At 53.9% G+C, this 22,692-nt stretch overlaps 1 protein-coding gene across 3 annotated transcripts in view; it reads right to left on the minus strand.

Moving 5' to 3' along the window:
- Window positions 1-22,692, minus strand: part of WDFY4 (WDFY family member 4) — a 228,714-nt gene that overhangs the window by 16,982 nt on the left and 189,040 nt on the right. For all 3 annotated transcript variants that reach the window (XM_070433182.1, XM_070433181.1, XM_070433180.1), the window contains 7 exons: window positions 19,740-19,782; window positions 18,652-18,771; window positions 16,693-16,810; window positions 15,801-15,910; window positions 6,422-6,575; window positions 6,161-6,252; window positions 469-681 (listed from right to left, as the gene is read on the minus strand). In XM_070433182.1, coding sequence (XP_070289283.1) covers window positions 469-681; window positions 6,161-6,252; window positions 6,422-6,575; window positions 15,801-15,910; window positions 16,693-16,810; window positions 18,652-18,771; window positions 19,740-19,782 — 850 coding nt within the window. The remainder of the gene's footprint in view (window positions 1-468; window positions 682-6,160; window positions 6,253-6,421; window positions 6,576-15,800; window positions 15,911-16,692; window positions 16,811-18,651; window positions 18,772-19,739; window positions 19,783-22,692) is intronic.

Raw genomic sequence — 22,692 nt, forward strand, 5'->3', positions numbered from 1 at the left:
CCTCCGTGTCCACATCTGTGGAAGAATGACTCCTTACACAGAGCTTATGGAAGAATTCCATGAGGCCACCATACTAATGAGTAACACTGTTGAGTGCTAACCATATCTCAGGGACGCCCGAGCCCTTGACGCCTTCACTCATTGGATCTTCACAACCGCTCTAGGGGCGGATGCACATAAAGAATTAAGTCCTGTGGGTCTATCATAGTTCCTTCAGATGCATCGGAGCTGAATGTAGCCTTCACATTAGCATTGACACTGTCATCACCTTCATCGTCCATGCTACTGAGGGCCAGCCTTGACTCTGAAGGCACAGGAGGGTGATTGGAGACCACCTGCCTGTTTAGTCCTCTTGTCCTCTCGTTGCTCCCATCCCAGGAGAAAACGTACTCTCTCCCCCCCAGAGTCCTTTCTCACGTTGTGCACACTTATTTGACAAAGGAAGACAAAGGACATGGCATGCCGTACCTGTTTGGGCACCTGCCCAAAGTTGCTGACAAACCCCAGGATGGTGCTCCTGATCAGGGGGTCCCCAATGCTGCCGAGGTCCACTTTGTCTCCATAGAAGTAGGGGTGGAAGGTGTTCACCGCCTCCACTGCGGCCGACCCCTGCTGCTTGTACCCAAAAATGAGGTCTATCCAGTGGTGGAGGTTGGCACTGACGAAGTCACTTTCCAAAGCCTGGAAGCAAAGCCCAAAGAGCATGAAAAACGCAGGCCTCCCAGAGGCTCATGTGCTCACTGCACAGACCAGGACGGCACAGGTTCGGGGTGCAGGACGCTGGCTCTCACAGGAAATGGGGGATGCCTCCCTGGACTTGACGAGTTCTCAGTGGGCAGACGTGCGGGCCACCCACAAACCACCCAACTCCTGCCTCCAGCTGCTGTAAAGAGCTGGCTGTTCCCACCACCTACTCATCTACTCCGGAAAGTAACCCTGAGGACCAGAACCTCCTGTGGAGCTGGCCTGAGAGCGATCGCCAAACGGAAGAGGCCTGCTGCAATCTGACCCAGGAGGAAGGGCGCGCTGACTGACGGTGCACTGGGAGGCTGGGGCCAGACCCTGCAGGGCGGAGGACATGCTCAAGGAGGACAGGAGGCAGCACTGCCGCTCACGCTCCCTAACGCCTCTGTCCCCCAGTTTCCTCGTCTGTAAAACGGTGACAGTGATTGTGCCTTCTCAGTGGGTCCTTGCAGACCAGTGTGTGCCCCTGCCTGGTGCACAGTGATCTCCACGTGGTATCAGCTGCCATGATCACCCACCAGGTACCGGGCACGGCTTGGGGTTTAAGTGTGTTGTCTGCCCATGAGCACCCCCTTTCACTGGCAGGAATGATCACCCCACTTCTGGGCAGGTTCATATGTGGTTTTTGAAACTACTGTCCCAGCCCCCAACCCTGAGACCTCAGAACTCCATAGGGGTATCCTGCCTCGCTGAGCAGATCCCACTTCACTCAACTACTAGGATTACTGACTTTGGTCTGGGTCTTCCCAAGTAATTCCTGGAAGGAAAGGCCAGAATCTGCCTCTGCAGTGCAGCGCAGCCCCAGGAGCGTGAGCTCTCCTGATGGGGGTGCCCTGTGCAGCCCAGGGCAAGCGGCAGCAGGAGCAGCTCACCCTTGCACCTACAGGGCGAGTGTGAGGCCTTAAGGCACATTCTGTCCATTTGCAGGCTCTCTCTCTGTCCCCAGGCAGGAGGACAGATGTTCCAGACTCGGCCATGGAGCCTGTCTCTATGCTTACAGCCTCCACCTGGGACGGACACTTAACCGCTCTCAGAACATCTGCCTGCCACCCTGGTGACACCTGACAGGAAGCAGACAGGATTAGCATAGGGACTGTCTGCACTGCCGGGGGTGGGGAGGTGGGGGGGCGGGGAGGATAATTGTAGGAAGTAGTTAAGTACCAGCAAGGTGAGGATGTGGCTTTCACCAACTGGGATGTTTGAGTGAGTGATTTTGAAGACAGAGCAGTTACATTTGGGTTACGTGTGCCTATGGGAGAGGGTGGCTTTAGGTCAAATGGAGGTAAAAGTCATGGAGAGTGAAGCTTAAGGAACTGAGAGGCGAGAGGCTAAAGTCATTGAGAGAGACACAGTACCACCTCTCAGGTGAACTGGGACATGCAAGCACTGCCCCATGGCTTCTCTTGCTCCTGTGTGGCAGCTGTTGAGAAATACTGCCCACCTGGGTGCCCTACTCTGAGCCAGCACCATCCACGGGGCTGCACCCATGAAGGGTTGAGCAGGCCTGGGCGCCCTTGCTAAATCCTTTCTGCTTCCTGTCAGGTGCCACCTGTGGTGCAGGCAGGTGTGTGGCTCCCAGTGGGAGCTGCTCCTGAGGGGTGAAGCGCAGGTCCCATCTAGAGGCAGTCAGCTTGGGAAGCGCCACCCTACCTACCAGTCTAGATGTGACTTCTTTTGTAAGTCTTCTAGTCAGTTGGTCTTTAGTTGGCTATTAAGGTTGATTCTTTTAAAATTTAACTAGTGGCCTGGTGCACGAAATTCATTCACATTAAAGGGGGATTAATTAGAGGAAATATTTTAATATTGCTATTTGCAATTTCTCTATAATAGAAGTGTCAGAGATGAAAGAAAATTAGTAAAATGTATATGAAAATCTCCCTCCTGTCAGAGTCTGGGGTGCATCACGGGACCCAGAGTCAAGTCCCCGCCCACCCACGTGCGCCTCGAAAAGACCCAGCTGGCCCCACCTCCATTGGGCTAGATCCAGACTCGGCCGGTTCCACCCTTGTTAAGCCCCGCATAGCGGGGTCACAGCCTCAGGTCCCCTGGCCCGGCACCAGGTGGGGGGCACAGCCTGAGGTCCCCCAGCCCAGGCCGGGGCAGGGGGCACACCTTGAGGTCCCCCATCAAGCCCAGCCAGGTGGGGGATGTGGCCTGAGATTCCCCCATCAAGCCCCACCAGGCAGGTGGCGTAGCTTGAGGTCCCCTGGCCCAGCACCGGGGTGGGGGGGCACAGCCTGAAGTCCTCCATCCTGGGCCAGTGAGTGCACCTTGAGGTCCCCTATCAAGCCCCACTAGATGGGGGGCGTGGCCTAAGGTCCCCTGTCAAGCCCCGCCAGGCTGGGGGCATGGTCTGAGGTTCCCCAGCCTGGCGCCGGTGTGGGGGGCATGGTTTGAGGTCCCCCATCAAGCCCTACTGGGTGGGGATTGCACCTTGAGGTTCCCTGTCAAGCCCCGCTGGGTGAGGGGCATGGCCTGAGGTCCCTGGCCTGGCACCAGGGCAGGGGGAGTGGCCTGAGGTCCCCTGTCAAGCCCCACGGGGAGGGGGGTGTTGGATGGGGCGCAGCCTCAGGTCCCTGCTGATTGCTCATTAAGGCTCATTACGGGAAGTTGGCCTCCACTGTGGGTGCAGCCATCTTGTGTTACAGAAACTCCGTCTCTCTTGTGGGCACAGCCATCTTTGTGGTGGAGCGATGGTCAATTTGCATATTCCCTCTTTATTATATAGGATTGCAATTCCCATGTGGCCCTGGAAGGAGGTGAATGTAGCTTCAACCTGCTCCATCCCCAGCCTGGGTTCCCTTGACTTTATCATGGGTAGTTTATGTTGTATCTGAGTGTGGATATCTTTGAGTTTATCCTTCATGGAGTTTCTTGAGTGTCTTGGATATATAAATTAATGCATTGCATAAATTTGGGATATTTTTGGACATTATTATTTCAAATATCCTTTCTACCCCTCTCTCTCCTTTCCTGCTGGTAGTTCCCTATGTGTATGTTAATATACTTGATGGCATTATACAGGTCTCTAGGCTCTGTTTATTTTTCTTCATTAATTTTTCTTTTTTTTTCTTAGACTTGATATTTTTAATTGATTTATAATTAAAGTTTGCTGATTCTTATGTCTGCTCAAACCTGCTATTAATTTCCTCTACTGAATTTTTCATTTTAGTTCATTTTCAACTTCACAATTTCTATTTGCCTCCTTTCTACACTTTTATCTCTTTATTGATATTCTCTATGGGTAAGATGTAATTATCATACTGCCCCTTAATTCTTTAGACATGGTTTTATTTAGTTCTTGGAACGTATTTGCAATAGCTGATGTAATGTCTTTGTCTGGTAAGTTTGGACTTGCTTCAGTGTAGTTCTGTTGACTGCCCTGCCCCCCCACCTTTGTGTGGCCCATACTTCCTTTTACTTGGCATGCCTTATAGAACATTAAGTCTTTAAATAATATGTGTGGCAATTCTGGAAATCACTCTCCCCTCTCCTGGGACTTGTTGTGGTTGGTGCTGTTGTTGGGTTGTTTGTCTAGTGACCTTTCTGAACGAGTTCTATGATGTCTGTATGTTTGTAGTGTGTGGCCACTGAAGGCTCTGCTCTGTTAACTTAATGTCAGCTAAGTGGATGAAGATTTCTTTAAATATTCTAAACCAGTCAGTCGCAATCTGCCAAGGTGCTCTCTCTCTCTCTCTCTCGTTAATCCTTACAGGGGATATTTTCCCATTGATTTTTAGAGAGAGTGGAAGTAAGGAAGAGAGACACATGACACACAGAGAGAAATATCAATGTGAGACTGACACAGCTATTGGTTGCCTCCTGCAGGTGCCCAACCTGGGACGGGTGATTTAGCCTGCAAGTGAGGTACATGCCCTTGACCATAATCAAACCTGGGACTCTTTGGTCCACGGCCAACGCTCTATCCACTTAGCTGAACCAACTAGGGCAAGGGGTTCTCTTTGAGTGTTAGGGAGTGGTTTCAATGTTCAACCAGACAATGACAAACTCTGCTTTCCCTTCACTTGCACTGAGCCTGGATGTCAGCTGGAAGTGAGAGCTAGGGCCATTGTGGGTCTTTCTTGAGCAGGAGCACAACCTTGTGCATGAAAACAGCCCTGCAATGTGTGTCCTTCTAGGTTCCCAGGGATATTTCTAACTCTTTCAAGGCCTCCTAGAAACAGCTCATTCCCCATTTAAGCTTTGTAGTTAGCCACAATATCATTTGCTGGTTAGTATCTACTGCCTCTTTCAGCCACCGTGTTCATTGTTTCTGACTGTTTTTGACAAGCGCCATTGAAGAAAAGGCTGCCACCCTAGGCAGGCTCCAAGGGGCCTTCAGGGAACCACCCTCCAGGTTTACTACTTGTTGATCCTCTACCAGTTGATAAACACTAAACACTAGTGTGGTTCGGTTTCTCACTAGTGTGGGTAAAACGGATGAAGTCTCATGTACATACTTGCTGTGGACACATTTTCACTTCTCTTGGGCAAACAGTCACAAGGAGAATTGCTGTAGCAAATGCACCCCGCTTTTCTAAGAAATGGCCACGGTGTTCTTCAAGCTGGCTGCACTACTTTGCTTTTCCTGTCAGCAACGCACAATGGATTCTGGTTGCTCCATGCTCTTGCCTACTCCTAGTTTTATCTGTATTTTACCTTTTAACCATTCTTGTGAGTGTGTGGGCATCCCATTGCAGGTTTAATGTATGCCTCCCCGACGACTGATGTTGAACATTTCTTCATGTGTTGACGCTAACCCAGGGTTGGGCAAACTTTTTGACTCGAGGGCCACAATGGGTTCTTAAACTGGACCAGAGGGCCGGAACAAAAGCATGGATGGAGTGTTTGTGTGAACTAATATAAATTCAAAGTAAACATCATTACATAAAAGGGTACGGTCTTTTTTTTTTTTAGTTTTATTCATTTCAAACGGGCCGGATCCGGCCCTCGGGCCGTAGTTTGCCCACGGCTGCGCTAACCCAGCCCTTCCCCCATCAGCCTCTCTAGGTAAAAAGCCAAGTCCTCCCAGGCCTGGTGAATCCTTTGGCCAGTGGGGGCCTCCGGGGCCTCCCCTCTCTGAATTATCCTGGAAAGTTTGGCCCAGGGTGTGGCCCTTCCTGCAGGGCCGACTGATGACACTGACTTGCCCTCCAGGGCACCCAGGAATCTGAACTTGCTTCCCCGGTGACCCTCTCAAAGAAAACGGCACAAGGACAAAGCCTCCTGGAGCTCTCGGAAGAGCTCAGACCCAAGCATTCTCTTGCCAATGGGGCAGGAGCTCTCCGGACAAAAGGGCCTCAGAAGCGCTTATGGCGAGCCCCCCAAGTACCCAGAAAGTCTCCCTGGAGACCGAGGGGATGCTGAGGTCTTCACGCAGGGTTCTGGGACTATGGCATGACCCTGCTCAACTCACCTGTCTGTGCAGACTGATGAATTTTCCAGGGTCCCCATCTGCCCAGGGAGGGAGCTGCACGTCCCCCAGTGCCGTCCCGTCCTGCATGCAGCCTGAGGGGCGACACACAGCAGGGCTTTGGTAAATGGGAGTCAGGGCGTAACACTGTGCTGTCCAGGACGCTGATCCGCGCAGATGGGGCTGTGGGCTGTGTTGCTCAGCAAAGATGGTAACAGCCCTGAGCTGTGGGGAAGAGCCACCGCCTCCCAGGCCTCCGCTCACCAAACTCCACGGCGTTGCAGTTGGTGAGGAACTCGGGCAGGAAGAAGAACTCCGGGGTCAGCTCCCGCACGTCACTCATGTTCTCTCTGGAGGCCGACTCCCATGCGCCCTTCACGCTGTGAAACATTCTGTCTGCCACATCGAAGCTCCCGCCCTGCGAGGGAAAGAGCGACATGAAGAGCTATCCACGGTGAGAACCCGGCCGTGCGGTACCGCTGTGTGGGCCTCCATCTGTCCATCTGTGGCTGAGACGGGGGCCTGCCACTGGAACTCGTCACTCATTCCCCCATGCACGCTCATGCCTAGTCCGTGATGCGTGCGATGGCTCCTCACGCATCTATTCCCTCCATGTTCTCTGGTTGTGCTGGGAGCTTCCACAGAGGAGGCATGAATGACAACTGGAATAAAGGGGGCAGACCAGAGAGGAGGCCACAGCCATGTGTCTGACCGCTCCCCGCCTTTGCTGAGGGCCAGCTCTGAATCAGGCACAAGGACAGGGTCCAAAGAACCAACTGCAGGACCGAGAGCGGCTCAGACAGGCCACGTGCGGTCAGGGTTGGTTTCGTGGAGAAGTGAACCCCTGGAGAGTCCACACGCCCAGGGATGGAGAAGACGGCCACGTGCTAACTACAGGACAAGAAACAGGGGGGGAAGCAGGTCAGGTCAGGGCATCGGCCTAGCATGGCGACATGGAACATAGCAGCCCGAGAGGGGGAGCAGGTCAGGGCTGGAGGCTGGGGGCACAGTGGCCTTTAAGGGATGGCCGCTGTGTATGGAGAGAGGACTGCAGCCCAGCCTAGGCTGCCTTGCTTCAGGGACCGCTTCCACAGGTGGCTGCAGGCACGCCTGAGCTTGGCAGCTTCTACTGGACCAGGTAAAGCTTAGGGAAGTTTTTCGATTCCCTGTTCTTCTCATTCAACACGTGGCCTTGGGGCTCAGAGGCGGCAGAGAGGTCCCCGTTGGAGGAATGGAGGCGCTGCGGGCAGAGGGGCTCCAGGAAAGGGTTTCTGATTGGGGCTTTGGGTCCACCTCAGTTCAGGGCCCCCTAGGAAAGCCCTTGTGCCCGGCAGGAAGGCCGGGCCTCCTTCAGCTTCTGCAGAGCGCATGCATGGCTCCAGGAACAAGGGGGCAGAACCACACAGTCGGCCCCCCTATGCCCCCCCCCGCTGCCTCGCTTTCCAGCTGCCTAAGGTTTCCTGGCAGCATACAGGGCGGGCAAAGGAGTGAGTACGCGGAACAGTTTATTACTGTATTATTACTTATTAATGATTGTATTATTTTTCATATGAACAACCTTAACCCGATGTCCCCTCCGTATACCTAAGTGAAATGGGGCAGCTGCACGTGGATGAGGGTCGAGGAGGCCGGCCTTGTCTCGGCCCGTCGGCCAGCGTCGGGCACTGCACGCAGCTGCGCGGCCTGCGGCGGGCACTGGCACCCGAGAGAAGCGGCACTTTCACTTTCGGACCACAAAGCAGGCTCAGCTGGTCCTGACAGAGCAGTGGGTGGCCACACGGGGTCAGAGCCCTGGTCGCACTGCCAAAGGCCCTGCTCTGTCTCGTTGGGTTCACCGGGAACCCGGGGCCTGGCACACACTCCCGAGGCGCCAACCTGGGCATCGGGCTGCTGGTCAACTTTCCAAGTCAGGTGTGAAGATCCTGTGAGATCGGCGGGTCACTCTGCACAGGGCCAGGGACACCGAGAGACCCCGCTGCCCCCGCTGCTCCAACCAAGCAGGACACGGGCTGCTGGCAGCTTACAGATGGGCCTTCCTCCAAGGTCACTGTGCTCTCGGGTGAAACTAGAGGCTGCGTCCACCGCTTGAGTCAAATAGAAATGGAAACTAAAGCGGGGAGAGTGTTTTTAAATAGAGAGCTGCACCTCCGAGCGGCTCCCTGAAACGCATCACAGAGTATTTGTGTGTTGGATCTGCAGCCCCAGCCCTTGGTGCGGGAGATGGAGGCCCCTCCCGCCCGCCCGCTCTCCTGGCGCAGCCTTTATGAGAGCTGATGGTAACCTCCCGAGAAGCAATAGGATTTGGTAATAAAAAGATTACCTGTATTAAATAAAAATAATATATACATAGGAAATACTGTTAGTGCTACAAATCTGGTTAAAGATATTACCACAAAGAAAAATGTTATTTTTTCACAGCTGTCTAATGCATTTTAGCAAAAGTAATATCTTTAAAACTTAAGCCTGTATTATTTATAAAGGAAGCAATAACTGATTTTCCTATTTCCTATATTAATAAATGTATTTGCATACATTTGTTTCAAAATTAATGGGCTTTCTCACTCCTGCAATACAAGAGCCGCGCCAGCCAGAGCCCCGGAGAAGGAGCTGCCATGCGTGCGGCGTGGGGGTCTGTGGCTGACAAGCCCGAGGCTGCCAGCAGGAGGCCCAGGGGTCTTGCCTCAGGAAAGGAAGGAGGAAAAAAGGAAGAGAAGGTAGAAGGATAAAGGGGAGAGAAAGAATGTGGCACAGGGGCGCAATTAAGGTTTAAAAGTGCCTTTTCATGAGGAAAGTCCCAAGCGAAGTAATATAAACAACAAAACTCAGTCCAGAGATGTGATGGAAGCACAGTGATGAGAGAGAACTGCTGAGCCAGGATCTGCTCCCAGCCATTCTGCAGATGCGCTTGGTCATCAGGAGCAATGGAGCCTGTGTGTGTCCTCACAGAACACAAAGGGACAGCAAGGTCGTTACCTGCAACGAAGGAGCAGCCTGCTCTTCGCAGCGGACTTCCCCAGGTGACACTGAATCAGAAGGCGAGGGGCTGAGGCTGGGGGTTCTGAGGCAAAGGTCATGAGCTTTGGGTTGGATGTGTGCCCGGCTATGATGTTGCTCATATGTTAAGACTCCAGAAAGATATTTTGAATATTTAAGGGCTCAGAAGCAGGCCACCTTCTTATACCATATATAAGAATAAACTCAAAGTGGATTAAAGACTTAACTATTCGATTAGAAACCATAAAAATCCTACAAGGAAACAGACAGGGAAATCTCAGACATTTCTTATAGCATTATTTTTTTCTCACATATCTCCTTGTGCCAGGGAAGCAGAAGCAAAAAAACAAAACAAAAACAAATAGGACTACATGCAACTTAAAAGTTGTTGCACAGCAAAGGAAACCATCAACAAAATGAAAAGACAACCCACTGAATGGAAGAACATATTCAGTAAAGATACATCTGATAAGGCATTGACATCCAAAATTTATAAAGTACTCAGACAACTCAACACCAAAAAGAAATCCAATTTAAAAAATGGGCAAAGGACCTGAATAAACACTTCTCCAAAGAGGATAGACTGATAGCTAATAGACATATGAAAAGACACTCAACATCACTACTCATCAGAGAAATGCAAATGAAGACCACAGCGAGCTATCACCCCCCACCTGGCAGAATGGCTGTTGCTGGTGAGGATGTGGAGGAAAGGGAAACTTCTGCACTGCCGGTGGGAATGCAGATTGGAGCAGTCACCGTGGAAAATAGTATGAAGCTTCCTCAAAAAATTAAAAATGGAACTGCCCTATGACCTAGCAATTCCACTTCTGCGAATTTATCTGAAAAACACTAAAACACTGATTCCAAAGAATGTATGCACCCCTATGTTCCTTGCAGTGTTATTTACAATTGCCAAGATTTGGAAGCCGCCCAAGTGCCCATCAGTAGATGAGTGGATGAAAAAGCTGTGGTACATTTGCACAGCGGAATACTATGCAGCTGTAAAAAGGAAATCTTATCCTTTGTGACAACATAAATAGACCTGTAGAGCATTATGCTAAGCGAAATAAGTCAATCAGAGAAAGACAAATATTACATGATTTCACTTACATTTGGAATCCAATGAACAAAATAAACTAACAAACAAATAGAAACAGACTCATGGATACAGAGAACAGACTCACAGCTGTCAGAGGGGAGGGGGGTTGGGAGGATGAGTGAAAAAAGTGAAAGGATTAAGCCAAAAAAAGAAACTCTTAGACACAGACAACAGCATGGTGATTACCAGAGGGAAAGGGGGTGGGGGAAGGTAGAAGAGGGTAAAGGGGGGAAAATGGTGATGGAAGGAGACTTGACTTGGGGTAGAGAACACACAATACACTATGCAGATGATGTGATGTAGAATTGTACACCTGAAACCTATGTAATTTTATTAACCAATGTCATCCCAATAAATTAAACTTAAAAAAAGAATATGACCCTAGGTATCCTTCCTCAATCAAAATACTTTAAGAGGCACTAGATTTTTCTACACTCACCCACACTCACATTCTCACTCACCTATATGCTCACACGCTGCACGCTAATTTTTAGATGAATCAAAATTAACAGCAGTGATGGAAGATGTGAGTGACAGTCTGCAGCTGAATGTTGACAGTTAAAATCAGAGGGACATCCCTAAGGAAGGTCTGTGCCTTGAGAAGGAAACACCTCGAAGGCGCACTCTCTAATAAGCACTGCTCTGCCTGAGGCGTCTGTGTGCACCGTCACTGCGAGCCTCCAATCACGGCATTCTCAAACCCCAGTCCAATGTGGGCAGGAAACTTATCACACACACAATCCATTCTTAACCCACAGGCACAGCAATCTCAGCACCTGCACGCGCTCACGGACACTCGCAGATATTGTGATAACATGTGCCGGAAGGCCATTCTCCCTTCCAGGGGGCACTGCCCGAAACCAACCTCCCCACACCTATGTACCAGGACCGGCTGTAGCGCAGGCCGACACCGTCTCTTGACAGGTCCTTCTGAACGCTCACTACAGGGCCTGTGGGCCCAGCAGCTGAGCTAACGCGCTGTCCTCTGCCATCAGAGGCAGTGTGGGGGGACTCAGCCAACGTGGGCTGGAATCTTAGCATCCACTCGCAGTGTGAACTGGAGTGAGTTTCTTAATCCCTTTAACCTCCCCTGGCCTCCTCTGCACACCTGGATGACTCTGGTGGCTGTAAGTGTGGGTGAGTGTGGGCGAGTGAGAATGTGAGTGTGGGTGAGTGTAGGTGTGTGTCAGTGTGCGGTGAGTGTGAAGTGTGTTAGTGTGCGTGTGCATACCCACGTGTGTGATGTACCTCGTGCTGTGCCAGGCCCACAGGAAGGGGTGTGAGCCCAGCCCCGAGCCCCTGTCCTGTGACCAACTAGGGACCCTGGGAAGCGATTCTGGCTGTGGGACAACCTCAGTGTCATGGGGAGGTGACCAGAGGCTCCAAGAGGAGGAGGGATGTGGAGGCTGTTGCAGTGGCAGGTGGAGTGTGGTGAAGAGGGAGGGTCGGGCCGGGATGGAATGAGCTCCTGCGTCTACGGTTTTGCAGCTGAGACACGGCTCAGCTTTCTGTGGGCTTCTCAGAAAACCCGGCCACGCTGCCCACTGAGCTCCGAGCTGTGGCTCCCATGGCAGACTTGGGAGGCCCACGGACCAGTTCAGCTCTCAGCCTTGCCCTTGACTGAGGATGGGCTGACTCCAGAGTAGCCATTAGCTTTCCCACCTGTGGGGCATGGCCTTTTACTCAACAAGCAAAACCCTCAAAGGCCCTGGAAAAGCCTGCTGCCTCCCCTGTGGGAGGAGAGGGCCTGCGGCGAGCACTTGGGTGGCCAGAAGGTCCCCAGGCTGGGCCTCGCCCTCACGACTGCGGAGCCAGGAGAAACGAGGCTCGATTCCTCGGCACTGTTCCAATTAGAAAGTTCTAGAGCCAGGATTCTGTCCCCGGCCTGCGTGACTCTATGACTTCTGCCTTTCCTAACAGCCCTCCCTGAGTCAGAATAGTAAGAATTATACCTTCATTTTCTGCTCATCTCTGCCCAGACCCCGCGGGCCCAGAGGCTCACAGGTGACAGCCGGGGCGGCCACGCGCCTTGGCTCTCAGCTCTGCCTGCAGCGAGCATATGTCTTACAGGAAAACCAGCCGTCTCCCCTCAGGTGGTTCCGAAAACCCTTCCCCACCGCTGGTAGCAGCTGACTTCACACCGGCTGTGACTTAATTAACACAGCACTTTATTTCAGCTTCTGATTAAACGCAGCAGCCGCACCACTGTGCCCTCGCTGGGGCACCGGCTGCTCGCTGGCCCGCCCAGGCCGAGTCTGAGCGCGGGTCTGCTAGCCTCTTACTGGAGCAGAAGCAGGGCCCTGGGCTGTGGCCCAGCAGTGGCGTGCTCCCCCCATCCCCCACCCCCCGGGTGCTCACAGACACTGGCTCCTCCGGTAGGTGAGGGTCCGAGAATTGCAGCTTCCTGCAGGCCGGCCCTCAGCCCTCAGCCCTCAGCCCTCAGCCCTCAGCCCTCAGCCCTCAGCCCTCAGCCCTGCAGTCTCGCCCCTGCTGGCATAGGGGTAACAGAGCAGCTGTGTAGTGCCTGGGTCACACGCCTGCAGGGTCACCTGCTCGGGCCCCACTGCACATAACCGAGGTCTCAGGCTGTAAGTCTGTCACTGGAATAACTGGTTTGGGGCAGAAAAACACTCACGGCAGTGATAGAGGTAGGCGTCCATTCTAAGGCCTGCCCAATCAGAATGCGCCTTACGGGCTGCGTGTGACAGCCCACGTGCCAGCCACGCCTCTCGGCTGGTGCCAGCGGGCAGGCTCAGTGCACCAGCCACACGGGGGCACCACAGAGCACACAGCTGTGCACACTGAAGGCACCAGCCCGCCATGCCACCCTGCAGGGAAGCACTGGCTCCTTCAGGGCCGCAGGCAAGAGGCAGAGGCTGCTTAGGGTGGCGTGGGAAAGCAGAAACGCAGGTGCTGTCCGGGGGCCACTCGCAGGGACGCTGGCTCTGCAACCAGGGCACTCGCTGCCCACTCCCCAGAGGCACGAGGGAGCCCTCAGCGCCTGGGTCTGCACGCTCCCTCCCCCTCCACGGCCCACGGGGCTGCTGTGGAGAACACAGCGGTCCTTCCTAGCAGCACACAAGACTGAGACAGGGTCTCTTGACAAGAAACGGGCCTGCCCCCAGGAGGCAGGGCGGGACCCGGGAAGAGCCTGCGTTCAGGGAGCTGCCAGACCTTGCTAAGGAGGTCTGTGCAGTCCCAGGACTCTCAAAGGAGAGCCGGGCATGTGCCCAGATGGAGCCTGGGCACCCCTTCCCTGGAGAGTAAACCTCATCTTTCACTCTAGGGCAGTGATGGCGAACCTTTTGAGCTCGGCGTGCCAGCATTTTGAAAAACCCTAACTTAACTCTGGTGCAGTGTCACATATAGAAATTTTTTGATATTTGCAACCATAGTAAAACAAAGACTTATATTTTTGATATTTATTTTATATATTTAAATGCCATTTAACAAAGAAAAATCAACCAAAAAAATGAGTTCGCGTGTCACCTCTGACACGCGTGTCATAGGTTCGCCATCACTGTTCTAGGGAAAAGCAAGGGCGGCTGGCTCTCCCGCTGGTTCCGAGGGCTTGGGCCAGTCATGAGCCACGGGAAGAGCCAGTTAGAAGGAGCTGAGAGCAACGCGGAAGCACAATGGAGAGCCGCACACCACAGCAGAGAGCCACACACCACAGCAGGCCACACGCCTCAGCAGGCCACACACCACAGCAGGCCACACACCACAGCAGGCCACACGCCTCAGCAGGCCACACGCCTCAGCCGGCCACACGCCTCAGCAGGCCACACGCCTCAGCAGGCCACACACCACAGCGGGCCACACGCCTCAGCAGGCCACACGCCTCAGCCGGCCACACGCCTCAGCAGGCCACACGCCACAGCAGGCCACACGCCTCAGCAGGCCACACGCCTCAGCCGGCCACACGCCTCAGGCGATTTGAATGCAGAAAACCGGAGTCACTCAGATTTCACAAGGGGGACAAGGCTTGAGCAATGGCTGCAGCGGTGGCACTGAAAGCACAGAGCACCTGCATAACCACGCCCCTGTCCTGAGGTGAAGTCCCGGGAGAAGATTTGCATCTTCCGAGCGGCAGGGCAGGTGCAAACCGCCCGTGGCCGCCCTTTCTAGTTCCCTCTGAGGCCCCTTCGGTGACAGACCCTGAGTGACAGGCCGGGGCCTTCGTGCACTAGACTGCAGGGTGAGGGGACCCTGAAGCCCAGAGCACCCCACATGGAAAGCCGTACAGACGGCGTCACCCCATCAACAGCGCTCGTCATTTATGCTGGATTGATAGGCACAGGGTGGGGTTTCTGGCACAGGCACAGCTCCAGGACCCACTGTGCTCCAACCAAACTTACTTCACATGCTGGGCCCTGAGGAAGGCTGGGGACGCGCCGCCCTTCCGAGTGAATCTCCAGGGAGAAGCCATGCAGCGTCAGCCGAGCCCACTGTGCACAGGGGAGAGGGCTGTGCACGGAGAGCATCTCAGAGGGCTCACCCTGACCTTGCCCGCCCTTCCCGCCCAGGACCCAGGAGCTGGCTTAGTGCTGACCTTGACTTGCTCAGACGAGTGACCACAAGAGTGACCTTGTTGGGGGGGTAGACCAAACACACACGTCCTGGGACAACCGTTCTCCTCCCCGGGGGAAGCTATGCAGTCAGAACAAGTCCGCTCATGTGTTCCCCGGTCTGTCGCCCATTGCGGTCCCGCCTTCCTCTCAGGGGACCCTCCAAGGCCTGGCAGGTCAGCTCCTGCACTCGGGTGTGCGCTGGGTTTCAGGGGAGTCGGCAAGCCTCCTGGCTGCAGCGGGCAACCCTATGGCTCTCCCGTCAGCCTGTGGCCCTGGATCGCCTGGGAAGCAGGATCCCAGGGATGAGGGCAGAGGGGAAGAGGGAAAAAGCCTTCTCTGTGCTCTCGAAGGCCTCCTGCCCACCAGTCAGACCTGCCCACCTCCAGCTCCACCAGGCGGCCAGGTGAATCACGGGAGGCCAAGCTACCCTTGCACTTCAGATAAACAGCAGGGTTTATCTGAAATTCAAATTTACCTGAGTGTCCTATGGTTTATTTACAAAATCCAGCAGCCCTGAGCTGGCCTGTAGGTCTGCTGGTTTATGGGTGAGCAGTTGATTAGTGTCTTTCTCTGATTTGCTGCTCATTTCAGTATTCAAATATTTTGTTTGTTCTTTTAAACCTCTTGGCTTGTGCTCAGCATAGCTTTAAGCATTCTGATGTCATTCTTCCTTCTTTGTGTTTATTTTTATAATCTTTGACCACCTACCTTCAAGGAAGTCCTTAAGCTTCCTGCTCTTCCTTTTCTACCAAAACCTGTTTATGTTAAGTTCTCCCCCCAAATATCTCTCATTTTTTAATATTTTTAAATCTTTTTGCCAGACTGTTGGACAGATGTGCAGGTGTAACTGATAAAGAGCACCTGCTTCCACCAGAACGGGGTATTTAAACCAGTCAAGGTGGGTTCCCGCCTTGTCCAAGCCCAGCTCTGAGTCTGTGAGACGTGGCCGTGTGTGTGTGTCGGGGTGGGAGCTCACCTGCAGCGAGCAGAAGGCCTGGGTAAAGGGCGGCATCCGGACCAGGTAGGAGGCAACGATGATGGCCGAGGAGTAGTGAGTGCAGTAGTGGCACTGCACGGTCATGTCTCCTGCAAGAGAGGACAGGCCTGTGGTGTTCCCGCCCGTGCTGGGCAGGCACAGAAGGACCACGTGGCGCTCAGGAATGATCAGTGAGCACGAGTCCTGCCTGAGAGAACCTGCAGGCCGTGGTGCCCGGGCTCTGCACACAGGTGCCCTTACAGCTTGGCCAATGGCCGCCCCCGGTGAAAAGCCCATTCAAGCCCCTCAGCTGCACCACCCCCGTCAAAGCAAGACAGGAAAATTCCTTCTAAAAATGCATGCACTCAGTAAGTGAATAGGCATAAGGAAAACGTCAGGGCAATAAGGGCACAGGGCAGAGGAGCGGGCAGGACTGTACAGGTGCCCAGTGGACGAACCACATCTGGGCTCTAACATGCAAGGTGATGATCTCGTGCTCGAGCTCCCTGGGGGTCAGGGTCCTGTTGGAGATGGACCGCTGTTTGTATGCGTGCAGGCTGGCCTGGGCCGGGAGGGGAAGCTGAGCAGAAGGTCCTCTCCTGTCTTCCTGCCCTGGCGCACGGAGCACGGCGCACAGCGCACGATGCAGGGGTGTGAGCTCTGAGCACACTGCTTCTCGGCCTGGCTGTACCCCAGACTTCCTAACGCAGGATTTCTAGAGATGGGCCGGACTCAGTAGCTTTAAAAGCTCTCCCGGTGATTCTTGCTCACAGCCAGGGTTAGGCCAGGGGATGAGAGAGCTCTCTACTCAAGCATAATTATTCGAAGGCTGGTATCCATGGTCCTTTCAATGAAGCACATTGCAGAGAACAATGAGCTGGCATCTACCCACCTTCCGTCTTCTCCACTTCTTTAAACCTCTGGATGAACTTCAGCCTTCTTTCCTTCGTCTGAGCGCCCATGGGCTTTGAAAGGTCCCGAAACGTCTTGGGGTTTGTCAAGTTCAATGTCTGAAAGGCAGATGTGCAGCTGGAGTTAACTCCCCGAGACCCTTGCGTGCCCCAGCGAGACTTCAGGAGACACGCTCTGTAGTTTTATGGTTCTCTTCACTGGTTGAGTGTCGTTTGGTCTGACCCCCTCCGGTGATTAGCTGGTGAGCGGGGGTTTAGGGCACTGGAGCCAGTGATCCACAGGCTTAAGAGGAGGGAGATGGAAGATGAGAGGAGGGGAGGGAGGGAGATGGAGAATGAATGAGAGGAGAGGAGGGAGGGAGATGGGAAATGGGGAGGGTAGGGGAGGGGAAGGAGGGAGATGGAAAAGGAGAGGAGGGAAGATTGCCTTCACACTGAACCTGTTCCCAGTTGACCCAAATCGGAACATCACCACCAGTTCTTAAGAAGAAACTTTCAAAAGAAACCCTGTTGTCTACGAGGCACTGGGCACAGCCCTGGAAACAGTGTGCTTCAAGTAGGAAGTGAGAAGTGGTCTGTTTGGGGAGAAAAGTGGAGGGACAGCCTCATCTCTGTGGAGGACACGCCCCTCCCCTGCCCTTGGGAACACACAGCGGTGGCCTGAGAGGGTGCAGGCCAGTGTCCTCAATGTTTCCTTTTAGCAGAGATGCTCTGTGTGAGCGGAAAGGCCGTGTGCCTCCCGGGCTTGCACGTCTGCATGGAGGTGTTTATGCCCCAACTCCTTGTCACTGGCCATCCCCCCGGGGGAGGCAGGGCCTGTGCCACCTCACACCTGCAGAGCCAGGCTGGCCAGAGGGAAGAGGCTCTCCCGAGACCCCAAGTGCCACAAGTGGACACCCTCACTCAGCGGCCATATCTCCCGATTCTCCAAAAGATACTTAAGAGGTCCAGATTTGGGGGAGAAATCTCTCCGTTTTTAAATGCAGTAAAGTGTCACAATTTGGGGCCACACAAAGGGGCTGGTAAACCAGCACTTTGTAAAATGTGAGTTAAAGGTACAATTCGCAAGATTCATGTTTGAAATACCTCAGTTCAGGTGATCATTAGGGCAAGAAGAAGCAACATTTGGCTGGTGAGGAAAGTTGTTCTGCACTGAATGTCTTAAGTGGGGATGGGAGGTTTCAAAAACAGAGCCCCCACCCTCCCCCCACCCCCAAATCCTGAGGGCCAGACATCCCGCAGCTAAGCAGGACCCAGACACCTCCTGCCCCTTCCATACAGGTCTCCTGAGGGCCAGCAGGCGGCAGGGGCACTGCTCCACACAGGCTCCTCCCCCATGGCGTCACCGTGGCCCACTGTCAGCCTTCCTCCTCCCCCTCCCCTGCCTGCTGAGGGCCAGGAATGGGCGCCATGAAGGGCACCACGGGGTCTCGCCCTGTGCCTCCCCTGTCGCCACCTCAGTCCAGATGCTGGGTGCAGTGCACACCACCACCTCCTACTGAAGTTGGGCCACAGTGGAATGGCTCATGCTTCTCTCTTGCTCTCCTCCCCCGCTACCCCCCCCCCCCCCAACTCACACACAGGGGGAGTGCAGGGACAGGCCCGTGGCCGCACCTGACGGGCAGTGTGGTCCATGGCATTGTCTCAGCAGATGAGCATCGTCCTTCCAGGAGGGCCTAAGCCAGGACGCCCTCTGGGCCTGTTAGCCTTGTCCTGGCCTTGTCCATCAGCTCACAGGTAGGTCACCTTCCCACAGGGGACTGGACAGGAGCCCAGGCAGCTGGACTCAGAGGCCTCGTCCAGGGCGAAGGGCCGCGCTGAGGAACCTGGGGCCCAGATGGGCTGAGCCTTGCAGTGGAGGCTCTGCTCACTGACTTAGGAGCCTCGATTGTCCAGGGTCCGGGGCCTTGGGACCCTGCAGGGCCCCTGCGAACACATACCTGTGAGGTGTAGTCAGCCAGCACCCAGGGGAACACAGGGTACTGCATGTAGTCGTTGTGGGTCCTCCCAGCCAGCGTGTTGAGGTGCATGAGGTACTCGAAATTGCTGATGTCCCTTTTCTGCCGGAAGAGACGGAAAGGTCGGGCCTGGTCTGGCTCTCAGCCCTGAGGAGCCTCTCGCTGCGGGTGAGCTTCCCGCACCCCGTGCGCCAGCCGGTCAGCTCAGGGCCGTATATCCCACAGGAGCTGCAGCAATCACAGCTGGAAGCAGAGCCGCGGACAGTGCGGTCCACAGCCCAGAGGCCAGGAGGAAGCATGTGTTAGCTTTGGGTGTGATTCTCCCGAGTGGGTTAAGACACAAAGGCGTGTGGGACAACTGACTGCGATGCGTATGCTTAGACAGCTGAGGGGACTTTGTGGTCACAGAGAAAGGCCTCAGCAGTGGGCTCAGGACCCTTCCCCTGGGCCTTCAGGAATTCCCTCTTCCCTGTCCTTTCAGATAACTCTCACCCTTAGGGCCTCAGACAGACAGTCACCGATGGAGACAGGGACTGCATTTGAGGAAAGTTCCCATGGCCGCCTGGCGAATGAGCAGCCACCGGGCCAGTCCCAGGCTTCCTCTGCAGGCCGTGGTCTCTCCTTGCCTTGGCCTGCTCCCCAGCGACCAGCCGTGACCTTGTGACCCTGGGCAGGGCCCTTTGGGGTCCCTTCCTTTCACCTAGAACCCTGGGCTCAATTCAGCACCTCCCTGCTGGGATCCATGGGTGTCTTCCAGGACTAGAGGTGAGTGCTGTATCCTCCTGAGTTGACATGTGTGTACACCCTCCTGGACAGAGTGTGCATGTGCACACAGGACATGTACATGCTCACACACACACTCCTAGCTGCGACTCCACGGCTCCAGGTTCTCCTTAAATCACGGAGATCTTTTCAGAAAATTATTTGGGGCATTTTGGTAAATTAAATGTAGAAGAACCCTCCTGATTCAGCCACATGCTTTCTCTCCACCACTGGGGCCTGAGCTATTTTCTGATTTGCATTCCCGAAGGGTTTCCTCAAACCCAGAATCCTCTGAGGGGTCACTGTACCTGCCACCTCTGCAGCATGGTCCTGTCAGAGCCCGGGTACCTCCTGTGGAACAGAAAACAATGCTGGTAACCAAACATCTCAGTCATGGTGGAGGGGGGTGCTACTGGGGCTGTGCGGGCCCAGGGCACCCAGGAGAGCCTCAAACTGCCTGGTCCAGAGCAAGCTCTTCTTGCCCACCCGCCCTACTGACAGTGAGGGCCTGGCAGCCTCTGTCACACTTGTGTGGCCCTTATGCCAGAAGATGCCGCTGCCATAAGTGCGGCCCATGTAGAGCCCCAGCGAAGGGCAGAGTGAGCTCAGGGGCCTCACATTTCACAAGGATTTCCCACAGACACATCTTGACCTTCTTTGCCCTTGTGAATATAATGTATTGACATGTGAATACAATATATGTATATAGTTAAATGCAAACAATATAGCCCTGGCCAGGGTAGCTCAATGGATAGAGCATTGGCCTGAACACTGAAGGGTCGGGGTTTTGATTCCCAATCAAGGGCACATACTGTCAAGGGTTGTGGGTTTGCTTCCCACCCCTGAACGGGGAGCATACAGGAGGCAACCAGTCGATGTGTCTCTCTCACTTGCCCCCTCTTTTCTTCCCTCCCTTCCACTCTCTCTGATAAAGCAATAGAAAAAAATCCTCAGGTGAGGATTAACAAAAAAAAGCAAACAATATAAAATATGAATATAAAATAAGAGTTTCCAAACTACCTCTTCCATTCAAGCAGTATCCACAGTTAACAGTCTCCGGGAGTTTTCTGTATGCTCGCCTGGTTTTAAACGGGTGATAAATGGGGTTGTCTCCTCCGTGCAGGCCCCGCCTGCCTCATGGGCTGACACCCTGAGGAGCCTGTCCCTTCTCCAGCTGGGGGTTAGCCTGCCTCTGCGCTGGCTTTTGTCCTCACAACTCATGTTTCTGTGACCACCTTCGGACACCCCTTTCTGGATACTTGGTATCTCTGTGAGATAAATTTCTGGCAGGGGAAACACTGGCTAAAAGTCTGAGCATTTTCAAGTTTTCCACATATCGCCAAATTGTCCTCTTAAAGGGCTGTGTCGATTTATGTTTCTACAAATACAAATAAGAATACAAATTGAACCCGGGCAACACCACCTTAGACCAGTGTGGCAGTGGCGGTGGCGGTAGAGGAAGTGGGAGGGACCCTTCTCCATGCGAAGCCCTCCTGCTCAGCAGGGATTTGAAGAGCTCTGCCCCCTGGATGGGCTGGCACCCTGGACTCCTTTTCCATTTCTGTTTCTTTCCTCTCTGTCTCCTTGCTCAGATGTTCCACCAAACCCAACCCAATTGTGCCTCCTTCCAGCCATGTCCTCTGCCTCAATGCTGTTCAGGCGCCACAGACCCCACCCACATGCACTCTCCGTCCCACCTGGCAGGCTGGGCCAGGTTCCTGGAGGCTCTGCCTAGACAAGGCCTGACCGCCCAGTGCCCAGCAGGGGCAGCGCCTCCGCTCCCATCGCAGATAGCCGTCAGCCCCTGTCCCGGCTCCCTGCCCCTCCTCACACCGTCCTTTCCTTATCAGGTTCTCTATACACAGAAAGCAACTCCCAGGCTGGGATTCACCACTTCCCCAACTGAGAAATCATCTATTCGGTCCAACTAGTCGAGGCAAACAACAGAGAGAAAACATGGTAACGTTTTCCTTTAGTTTGCAAAGGCTCACGTGAAGGTTGGGCTCTCCTGCCGTCTGTGGCCTGCCTCCTACTCCATCCCGATGGCAGGCCCTCTGAAGGCTCCGACGAGGGCAGAGCAGGGCTGGAGACAGAGGGTCACTCCTCGGAAAGGACCTGTGCTGAGCCTTCCAAGGATGTGGAGCTGCGCTACCAGCTCGTGGAGCTGGAATGGCAAATACCAACCGCTCATCTTGCTGCGTTGCCTTAGGAGCCGGAGAGGGGAGTGGGACTAGAGAAGCGCAATGGGCCTGCTAGGGCCCAAGAAAGGAGAGCGAGCCCCTGTCATCACCCTTTCAGAAGGTTCTAGAATGTTACCTGCTCTCTATGACATTGCCATCTGGTGGGATGTGTGAGGAGATAAAGGCGCTTCACCATCCCCTTCCTCATTTCATCGGCTATGAGCTCCAATAAAGAGTCCTCATTTTGTTGCCATCAAAAAAGGTGCCATTACCAGAAGTGGCATATGCCTAACTGAAGGTGAGCTCTATTTTTTAGAAATTTTTTTTAAAAAATCACATTAATCTGAAGGCAATCACTCTTGAAATGGTCTATGCGAATTTTGTAACTATCTGGTAATTAGCACTTTAGCAGCTGATACGCTCTGTTGTTTCATCAATATAGTGAGTGTTTTAGACTGAACTGGTGCCGGAGATGGCTCTTGACTTTCCAAAGCTCCCCCCAGTCTGGGCAGCAGCGGCAGAGCGCACTGGCGCTGGTGAAAGAACCCGGGTCTGAGTCCTGCTCACCGAGAAGATGGAAACCAAGGGAGAAGGTCACTCATCTGGGCCAGCGGGAAACTGGTGTCTGGAAGGGGGTGGACTCCGCCCCAGGACAGCACGTGTCTGCGGCGCCTAGCCCACTGTTCACCTTCGCGAGGCTCCAGGAAGGGGCATGTTTGCTGATGGAGGCTGAGGGGCTGTCTGTGGCATAAGCAAGTTCTCCACGAGGGGCCAAGAGACAGTCCTAGAAACACACTCCCTCTACTTTCTTCCTCCGAGAAGCAAATTTGGGTTCGCCTCGTTCTCAAATCCAGGTTGTAGGTCAATAGAAATACACAAAGAGACAGACGCTGTTGCAAACCAGAGATGTCCTTGCCTCCACAGGGGCAACTTCCTGACTTCACTTCTCTAACATGTAGGAATCTTACACAGTTCTAGACAATACAACAGCAACAGCTGTCTAAAGCACTACCGACTGCAAACTCTTTTTGCCTAATATCCATGCCGAAGAGAACATGGAAGAGGAGGTTGGTATTTGCCA

Source organism: Myotis yumanensis, unplaced genomic scaffold, assembly GCF_028538775.1.
Source record: "Myotis yumanensis isolate MYYU_CA2020_CCGP unplaced genomic scaffold, mMyoYum1.0.hap1 SCAF_13, whole genome shotgun sequence".
Classification (NCBI taxonomy): domain Eukaryota; kingdom Metazoa; phylum Chordata; class Mammalia; order Chiroptera; family Vespertilionidae; genus Myotis; species Myotis yumanensis.